The sequence below is a fragment of the Chelon labrosus genome (genome assembly GCF_963514085.1).
Source record: "Chelon labrosus genome assembly, chromosome: 1".
In the NCBI taxonomy this organism is placed as follows: Eukaryota; Metazoa; Chordata; class Actinopteri; order Mugiliformes; family Mugilidae; genus Chelon; species Chelon labrosus.
The window spans coordinates 24,842,391-24,852,777 of NC_140337.1; the positions used below are offsets into that span (position 1 = coordinate 24,842,391).

At 43.9% G+C, this 10,387-nt stretch overlaps 1 protein-coding gene across 1 annotated transcript; it reads right to left on the reverse strand.

Annotated features, from left to right (window-relative positions):
* Positions 1 to 1,926: 1,926 nt before the first annotated feature.
* Positions 1,927 to 10,115, reverse strand: nat16 (N-acetyltransferase 16; the record flags this gene model as incomplete). Its single annotated transcript, XM_084552505.1, has 5 exons — positions 1,927 to 2,496; positions 3,447 to 3,787; positions 3,884 to 4,108; positions 6,010 to 6,235; positions 10,072 to 10,115. The coding sequence occupies 5 exons, from the start codon at positions 10,113 to 10,115 to the stop codon at positions 2,268 to 2,270; spliced, it is 1,065 nt and encodes a 354-aa protein (XP_084408631.1). The 3' UTR covers positions 1,927 to 2,267.
* Positions 10,116 to 10,387: the final 272 nt, after the last annotated feature.

Consider the following 10,387-nt stretch of genomic DNA (forward strand, 5'->3'; position numbering starts at 1 on the left):
ATAGCTGCCCACTGCTCCGAGTGTGCAAACTTAGATGGGTTGCATGCCAAGAACTAATTTCTTGTCTGTGTGTACATACAGTATATACATGGCAAATTGAGCTATTTAGATTTTTATTTGATTATTCAGCTGCATGTATGAATAACTAGTTGCTTCTGCTGCTTTCTTCTCCTCTTCCCCTCTCGTCTCTTCTGTCCCATTTGCCTTTTTTTTTGTTTCGGTCTCTCTACCTGGGTCGTCCCCATGTGAGCAGGGGTTAAGGTTTCTTCTTCTTGCCACCATCGCCTTAGTGCTAAGTGGGGGTTCTAAAGCATCTTGAGACAATCTGGATTGTCCTTGACGCTATGTAAATGGATCGAATTCAAAGGTGATATCAATCTTTGGCCTGAGGTGCTCTGGTACCAAGTACAATCATGGACCACTGCTGGGACAGAAATCCAACAACAAAACCACAGCTCTGGTTCAGCTCAGAACTTGCGAGTATCCCAACACCCACCCAGCTTCTTTCATCCCGGGCAACTCTGGAAAAGAAGATATTCCAGACCCTCTCCAGGAGTTTGGTTCCAGAAACCATGCTATGCCTAAAGGTGACCCTTCCCCACCAGAGATGTGACATTCCACCTGCCTTGAAGCAGTCGGCATTGCCGGGAGTCTAAAGGCCTTAGGTCCCCATCTCTGCCTGCTGCTCGGCTTGTGCTGCACACGACCCCAGTGCCTATTTCTGCAGGTTGTGGGAACAGAGGGACAATTCTTTAAAGCTGAAATGTTTTCAAAAGGCTCGTCCTGAAGAGGTGCAAAGGCAGTATGGATCAGAAGAATTAGCGAAAACAAAATAAAAAAAACAAAAACAAAACACAAAGGTAACTGGGATTAGATGGAGCCAGGTATTGTGCTTATGCCACGGGCACTAATCTAAGGAACTGATCTACTGCAAAGCCTGCTGCCAGCTTAGTTTAGCAGGTTAACATGAGAACATTTGTTAGTTAGCACTAAACACGACAATTACAGCTGAGGTGGGAATGTCATTAGTTTAGACAAACCTATATTTATCTAATCATAGTACAAGAAGATGAAAAGTTAGAGGATCATCAACGTGATCACAAATTCCTTGCTTCCACTGCCATCTTGAAAACGATTTTAAAATAATAATAATAATAATAAGAATCCCTCCAGTAGAGCATTGCACACTTGGTGTAATGTCTACGAGAGGGAGCGCTGGAGCCGCTTTCAAGAATCAAACTATCCTGATGGACCGAAATTTACAAATTAAACTGCTGCCTGGAGCTGTGGAGTCTTCTGATTTTAATGGGCAGATACTATTATAATCCTTGGTCGTGGTTAACAATACGTGTTTTTCAGGTTTAGACTATAAAATGGCTGAAACTCAACGTTACACTGGTCTTTAATAATTATAGTCTCACCATTTTAATTTTGCCGTGAACGCAGATACTTCTTTGATTATGCTCCTAAGGTAACGCTAACAAAACGCTCGCCCGTCGACGTTTGGGTGAGGGAATCTGCGTATTACCAGATATTTGATCCTGAACTATTCCTTTTCATACATACATAAACACAGCGCGTCAGTAAAGTGCCATAAGTGTTTTCGCTGATTTAGTAACCCCAGCACAAATCCAATAATCCTCCAGTGTTTTCACGATGGATCTGACGAACCTTGGGCACCCCTTCTAGACTGGGTCTACCTGTGAGTGTAATTTATTACAAACAGTGTATTTGAGTATGTTTTCAAAAGGTCAATATTAGAGCCGTGGCAAGGTCGTTACCGAAAGGTCTACGTGTTATTTAATGTCCCCTTTGTTTTTGTATTTTGGGGACAGGTGTTTATTTTTATTCGCGAGCTGTCGTAATTTTTTAGTGACATATGGCACAAGAAATTTCGTTTGAGAAGAATAAAGTTTTTTTCTATTCTATCATCAAAACTATAGCATTAAATGTGACGTATGATGCCAATTTCCGATGCCAATTGACTAGTAGAATCTTAACACTTGTCCAATAAGGCCTGTTGTAGACCTTTTGTAGTTGATTACATAGTGTGTTTTAAGGATTTGATGCAACTGCCATTAACCGTGTCTGTATTGTTGAAGAATGTGCTGGATTCTTAGACGTTTGCTTAGTAGAAACTACATTTTGTTTGCTTGATTTCTTTGTCCTCAGTACGGAGGATTGTGTTTTTCAGCTAAGTGTAATTGAACCGTGTCCATTCCTTCTTGACCCTTCTTCTTCTGCTCCTTTCCATCCACCCTCTGCCACTAGATGACATCCGACTCCACCACACATTGCTCGGTGTACTCTTTCACCAGCTCCACGCTCAGGGTGTTGTTGCAGAAGTCTGCCATGGGCTTCCAGAGCGGTGGGTCCAGGAAGATCTGGCACATCACGTGACCCTTCAAGGCGGCAGTGTGGCGCTGCAGGTGGCACAGGAACTGCTGCCGAGCCAGGTTCAGGTCTTTACCGAACATATCAATGTTCAGGTAATACCTGTTAAAAACAAAACAAAAACTGCCTCAGCTGACCGTGGAAAAAGAATGCCTTATTCTAAATATCAAGAGCATTTCCAATGTTAAGAGAACCCTAATTGTTGTGCTCTCTTGTGGTGCCATCAAGGGGTTGATATGTTACACTGCAAATGTCTCATGTGAATTTCACATATTGCTAGCATTCACTGGCTAAACGGATAGAAAGTTCAAAATTCAAAAAAAAAATATATTTTTTATGCTAAGCTATGCTGTCGTTCTTAGTCCAGAATCTAACCATGCTTTTGTCCTCCTGGGTCAAATCTGACCAGGTCTGTTTGACTCTCTATAAAGTCTAAAGCCAACTTCTTCTCAACTAATTCCTATGCACCGATCAGGCACAACATTTTGACCACCTTCCTAATATTGTGTAGGTTTCCCTTGTGGTGACTCATCCGAGAATGGACATGGGCCTTCTGAGGGTGTCCTGTGGTGTCTGGCAACACAATGCTATTAGTGGGGGGGCACCTTTGAGGGGAGGGGTATCATCCCACAGATACTTCATCAGTTTGGGATCTAGTGAATTTGGAGGCCAGGTCAACACCTTGTGCTGTTCTTCATGTTTTGTTTTTTGAAGTTGTTCCGAAAGTGTTTTTGTGTGTGTGTTCCTGTGTCAGGCTGCATCCTGCTGGGGATGGCTGCTGCCATCAAGGAGTGTCATTGCTATGGGGTGGGGGTGCCTGGTCTGGTCTAGGTGGGTGCTACATGTCTAAGTAACATCCACACCAATGAATGCCAGGTCCAAAAGTTTCCCAGCAGAACAGTGAATTGTCACAAGATGGTCAATGTTATTTACTTCTCTGGTTATAATGTTGTGGCTGATTGGTGTATATTACTGTATTGTACCTTTTCCTAGGGGCAGTAGTTGTCCCTGACATAACTCAATAAAAGAGGAATTTAAACAATGACATTTACCAGTCATCTCCAATAGGCACCCTGAAAGGAAAGGTACAGAGGCTGGCCACGGTTGGATTGGACATATCATCCACCATCCAGTCAATTTCCTTCTTCAGAAGTATGGCCATGTTACTGGGCAACAGCTTGAATGGCTGCCAGTCCTGAATGATGGTGGCATTAGGAAGGACCCCCTGCATCAGGTCAGTGGTCAGATAAAGCCGGTGGATGGCAGTGTGATCAAGACGCACTGGAGGAGAATTGGAGGAGGTGCCCAAAGAGGATTGGATGTCTCCACCCAGACCAAGTTCAGACAGGCGGAGTTTGAGGTCTTCAGCATTGAAGCGTACCAGCAGAATACCCTTTGGAAGGAAAAGTTAATGTTAAGGCTGGCAAAGAAATACAACGGTAAATACAATGAATAGCATTTTGCCTACTCTTATTTTTGTTTTGTGTACCTGCTTGGTTATGATGCGATACTTCTGGAAGTCCTTGGGTCCAAGCTGATCGTCACGGGTCAGGCGGCTTACTTTGACTTCTGGGTACTTGGATTTGACGAGTTCGGAACAGAAGCGCAGCAGAACTCCTGCCACGCCCTTACCTCTTTCCTGAGGGGCGACACGGAGTCCTTCCACCAGCATTGTCTCACCATTGTCAATCACACACACCGACTCCAGCGCAATCTACCGAGAACAACAGACAAGATGGAGGAAGATGCAAGACACAAAAAAAACCCAAAAAACAAAACACAGACTAACCAAAACTAGCAAAACTAACCCATCTCCCCATTTAAACCAGGTAATGTACAGCCAATAGGTCATTTGCAAAAGTAGATGATGCTGTCTGAGGACAAGGTAGTACACATGGTGGATTTCTGCTTCCATGTTAGGGTTTAGAGATCTCGAATCTGAAGCTTAAGTCCTTCAGAGCAAAGCTGGTCAAATTGTGACAGGAGCTCAGCCATCTGGAAGGAGACAGTAGTTGAATATCTGCTCCTTGTAAAAATGAGTCCAGCTGGTTCAGGCAAGACTGGGAGACGAACCCAATGATTCCGCAAAGGTCAATGATCGATTTTATGGTTGTATCCTCAGATCTGTGGCTGTACATCTTGGAAACTCGGGTGAAGAGACGAGCGCCGTTGTCAAGTGAGCATCACCTGGTGGTGAGCAGGATCAGGTGATGGGTAAGGCTGATGGACATGTTCTTGAGGAGCAAGGGACTCCCTCGTCCATACCACTGACAGAGGTTGTTGAGGTAGCCAAGAAGCTCTCCAGTGGAAAGGCACCGGGGGTGAACAAGATTCTGAGGGCTCTGGATATTGCTGGGCTGTCTGGCTGACTGCATTTCGCATGAAGTTCTGGGACATTCAAAAAGGGGCATTGAAGGGTGTGCTCCAATCGAGGTATCACACCTCTCAGCCTCCCTGGAAAAGTTTATTCCAAAGTCCGGCCGAGCTGATTCAGGAGAAGCAATGCGGATTCCGTCCTGGTCATGGAACATTGGACCAGCTCTTTACCCTCGCAGAGTTGCTTATGGGATCTGGGAGTTTGACAATCTAGTCTACATGTGTTTTGTGGGCTTTTGACTGTGTTCCCTGGGGAATTTTGTGGGGGTTACTGAGGGATTTTGGGGTACCGTGGCCTTTAGTTCAGTACGGAGACTGTACCGGACTGTCGTGGTGAAGAGGGAGCTAAACTGTCAGGCAAAGCTTTCAATTTTCCAGTCGAGCCACATTCCAGCCCTCACCTATGGTCATGAACTTTGGGTAGTCACTGAAAGAATGGCATTGTGGATATATAGGGTGGCTCGGCTCAACCTTAGAGTTATGAGGTGGAGCTCGAGTATCTAGATGGAGTTCGGAGTAGAGGTACTGCTCCTTTGTCAAAAGAGGCCAGTTGAGGTGTTTCGGGGGCACCTAGTGAGGATGCCCCCTATGCGCCTCCCTTTGGAGGTTTACTGGGTACCGTCAGTGTAGACCCAGAATTCGTTGGACGGGTGATATATCTCATCTTGCCTGGGAACGCCTCAGGATCCCCCAGAAAGTGCTGGGATGTGTTGCTAGGAAGCAGGACATCAGGAATTCCTTGCTTAGCCTGTTGTCACCTCCACCCGATCTTGGATAAGAGGAAGAGAATGGATGAATGCATGGATGGATGTACTCCATCCTTGGCCCTGATTTTTTTTTTATGCAGTTTCGTAATTATTTCCTTTTTGACTTTTTAATCTTGTCCATCCAAAAACAAGAAGCCCGTGAGCTCTTCTTTTTGCTGTAAGGAGATTAACCATCATGTTTACTAGTGTGCATGTTGTCTAGTGACAGGGACGTAAAAGCCATTCCCAGTGATTCGAAAGATTTGTTGTGCGTGTTCTCAGCTGGCTTTCCAATGTTATCTATGGGTGTATCTACGTTTGGTGCTTTTGTTTGGAGTTGGAGACATTTAAATCGCACTTGTGAGGTCAGGAACCATGGAGAGCTGTATGCAGTCGTTGGGGCTCAGCAGGCAGCTGAATAGTCAGTAAATCTCCCTTAAATGTATAGCCACTATTTAACCCATTGTATTTACAAGCCGTGAGTTTAACTTACCACTTTCCCCTGTTTGCGAGCCAGTATAACTGTTCGGTTGGTCTCCTGCAGCCAGCTGGTGTATCTAGTGGGAAGGTAGTCAAGACCTCCATAGATGTCCTGGCTCATAGCCATGATCTCATCAAAGTCCTCCTCAGTGGCTACAGCAAACTGAAGGCCTGCCTGGGACAGGGCCTCTGGGAGCAGGGGCATAGTCAGGCTGGTATCAATCTTCATCTTGAAACAACTGATGAGATAGAAAGTGAAGGAGAGATTATTGTGGATTGTTTTGTTTTTTTAGCGTCTCAGAGCAGGACGTCATTCTAGGCTTGCCAAAAATAACCAGTCATTTTCCATTTTCTTGAATTCCCAGAATCACCATGATGTGCACCACAGAGGACAAAGTGATTATCACCCAATCAGCTGCTACGGACCACACAGAATCAAGTGAAACACAATACCAGTCCCAAAGCACCGATCAAAGAGAGAAACACACAGATAGATGGGACAGCAGACATCTTGATGTTTATTTCTTATCCTATAAATCCTGTAAATCACCACACCTTTGCCCTCTTAATCTGCACACTAATACTCATTACTCATACCCATCACAAATTATGGTAGTTCTTCGTTGCTTGGGTAAAGGATCCATAGAATTAAACAGATAACATGTAGTGGAAAAACAAACACTTCACATACCTGTTATATAAAAGTGTGTAAGTACTCAGATGGTCTGTGGATCATTGGAGTGGGCACACATTATTGTTCAGGAAGCAAAGTGTTTGTAGAAGCTAGCAAACATTGAATATTAAACACTTTGGAGTGCATCGTGGGTCTCTACGCTGAAGAAAACAAAAACCAGTTTCTTGCCCCCATAGAAGATTTTCTCATTTAATCAGGTCAGGATACAATGCTTTAACACATTATCCAGTACAAAATGATCAAATAAAGTAAAAAAAGAAAGAAAGAAACATGCAATATAACAGAAAGAAGCCATACAAAAAGAAATTCATACAATATGATAAAGTGAAACAAAATACAATTGTTTTGATAATGTACAAAAACATATAGTTAGGACTGGGTACAACATCTCAGCTTTAAGCACTTTCCTCTGTTGGTAAGACAATAAATAACACACAACCCACATTAAAACCTTTATTCTAACTCTTTTTGACAGTCTCCAGTAGTTTTGTTGCACCAACAGCACGGATTCTCAAAGTCCAAGTGCCCAAACTGCCCAGAACAAGGGCAATATTGCCGCAGTAACATTGACATGAACATTCTCAAGACCAATCTGACTGCAACCACAAATGACTTTACAGCTGCATTAGCAATTAGCGTTACTTTACCCCTGTAGGCCACCGACCATGCATGAAACATAAACGTTTAAACATTGGCTGCAATCCTCTGATAAAGACCTTAAACGATACCCAGTTCTAGCTATGTGTGAAATTAAAGCGAAAATAGTGACAAAGAGAAGGGAAATTGTCCAAGACGTAGCAATTAAGCTAGCTCAAAGACAGTTCCTGTCTACTGAGGCAATGAAATTCAATCTACCTCTACAACTGAGGCTTCTGGGAGTGCTAAACAGGATTTCCAAGCTCTGCTAGAAAGACTAAAACAACCGAGATAAAATGACACAAACAACTAGAACAATGGAAGACCACCATCCGGCAACTGAGTGTCAACCTCCCTCTCCTGCAACTCAGCCTTGGTAACTGAATACTGTAGGACCCCTGACAATGGCACAGAACAAGCTTTCAGTCATGTACAAGACGTCAATAGATTGTCCTTGTCAACCACGTTCTCAACTACTAGAAATACTGGGATAGGTATTTTACCCAAGGGCGGGCAAAATGTACAGGAGCATGACTCATTGGCCGTGACATACAATATACAGGCTAACCAAAATACTAAGTACTAAACAACAACACTTTTCGACCTCATCAATACGCAAAAGAATTCTGGGAATACCAATGACCTGTGGTGGTCAAGTGGCTCAGTTGGACATTACATAGGGGCTTGAGAGCTGCATGGATTGACATCAAGTAAGCTTTTGATGCATCACACAATATACCAAAAAAAAGAGACTTGATTGCTTGGTACTCCACGTAGTTTCTGGAGTAGATCTTCACAAGTCTTTTACTGCAGGGAATCCCACTGATCATGTGAAATGTCACTATCACAGTCCACACTAGGGGTTGTACAGACTTCACTGCTTTAAGCATTGCGTCGACTAGTCGCTGATCACGTGACAATAACAACATGGATGCCTCCTAGAAGACAGGTTAGGAGTCCAGTGGGTCGTTGCTGCAAAACTAGCAGCGGTTCATCGAGTGTGTGGAAATACTTGACCAGTGCATCTGAAAAGACATCTGCTAGAGACCCTGCTACACTATCCCATCAAACAACACGCTGTGGAGTACTATTAAATGCTACTGATGGTGCTGAGGTGCTGCCTGTTTTTATACAGGCTATACATGTCTGCAGCTCAGCACGTAGCACATGAGTCGTCAGGTCAAGAATATAGATTTCATCACTTTCTACTGCGTTTTTATTAGTGACGTCATCAGAGACTAGTCGATGTTGACTTTCACCACACAACAGTCGACTTTAAAAGAACCTGAACATGTGCAACCCCTAGTTTTGAGGCAAGAGAGAGAGAGACTGCAAACTTTGAACCGGAACAAAAAAATGTTCCCACCGTGGCTGCTTGTTAATTGGCAGAACTCATAAATCCATAGCACATAAATGCTGCTGCCATGTGCTCAGGATGCATCATAGGCCAGTTTTCTTGCAAAATCCACAAAACTCTTAAAGAGACACAACGCACAGCCCAACTAAATCACAAGTACACCACAATCAAGTTTTACAACAAACTTCTCCACAAAAAAAAGGGCTCAGAAGAAAGTCAGAAAGTGACAACAATCTGATTTTGCCTCCACATGATTCACACTTTTAGAGCGTGACATGAGACACGAGCCTCTGAGGCGGCCTCGCGACGCAAACTCTACCTCTTCACTTACAAGTGACAATCTTTTTCCACACATCTCAGCCGTTTGTCTTGCACATGTCTAACACAAAGGCAGGTTGCCCGTCCCTCCCACTTGCCTTTCTTATTTTCTTGGGACATACCGGACTAAGTGCTAGGATGTGGTGTACAATAGGAGTGTGCAAAAACGACAACTGAAACTTTAGGCCACACTCTTGGACATGGACTAGTCTATAACACAACCTTGGACACAATCCTCTGACCCGTCTGGCTACACTGATATAAAAACCCCTCCTCCATAACCTGCTAGTTTGTGTGTCACAGGGTAATTATTGGTTTGTCGAGGCCAACACATAGAAATGCTGGACATGTCCTAATAATCTATCAATGAGCCATGTGAGCTGAAAGGGAATTTGCAGTCAAAACACTGTCTGGTCAAAGCAGACACACACATACGCACACTGTGAACACTGGTATTTTTCCATCATGCTTTGATGCTTTGAGATGATCCCGCCAGGCTCGGCTGGGTAAGTCCGGTCCTGCCAAATGACAGTGATGCCTCTTTTTTTTTTTTTTTTTTTGGCGTTTCTGCCTCCCCCTTCTCACACACTCATTGATTCATTCTCCTTTTTCATTTTTTCTCATGCTCGTGCTTAGCTTCCTCTCTTCCTCAGCTGGCAGTGTACTCCAGACAAAATGGAATTTGGCAAGTTTGCAAAGATTTCTTTTTTTTTTCGAGCGGTGAGCAAATGCCGTTATGCTCATCCGCGAGATCGAAAGTCTGGTCATTTTGTTGGTGGTGCCCACGCGAGATAGAGGATGCACAATCACGGGGGAACAACATAGCTTTCTGCCTTTTTTGCTCAATAACGTTTGTCAGTGCACTGCAGTACTTCTGCGATGATCTCCAAGCACACCTGCCTAAAGTCTTTTTGTCTCTGCAAAGAAAACAAAAACAATTTTATTTGGAGTTTGCTGCCAGCTGTCTTTGTCTTTCCCCCACACGTATACACAGAATTGATAGGACCATCATACTCAAAAAGAACAGGTTTCTCGAGCCTCTGAATAGTACAAATCTCAAAGGAACACACCATGTCTCCAGTAGATTATCCTGTTGGTCAAGTGGTGAGAACATGGGGCACCAAAATCATTCATGTCTCCTGGGTAGATCCTTGGCTCCAGTGCTTCATGCCAGTAGGCTCCATGTTGACGTATACACACTAGCATATCACTCTGTTGCACGATTGCAGGCTCCATTTTTCCCACGCAGCCCCCGCCTATACATAAAACAAACCATTGACAGACAGGCACCAGAAAATGATTAGTAGGTGAATCTGTCAATAATCACTCTGTGCTTGCTGTCATCAAAACAAGACAAATGTGCTTTGACATTACCGCGTGCGCTGC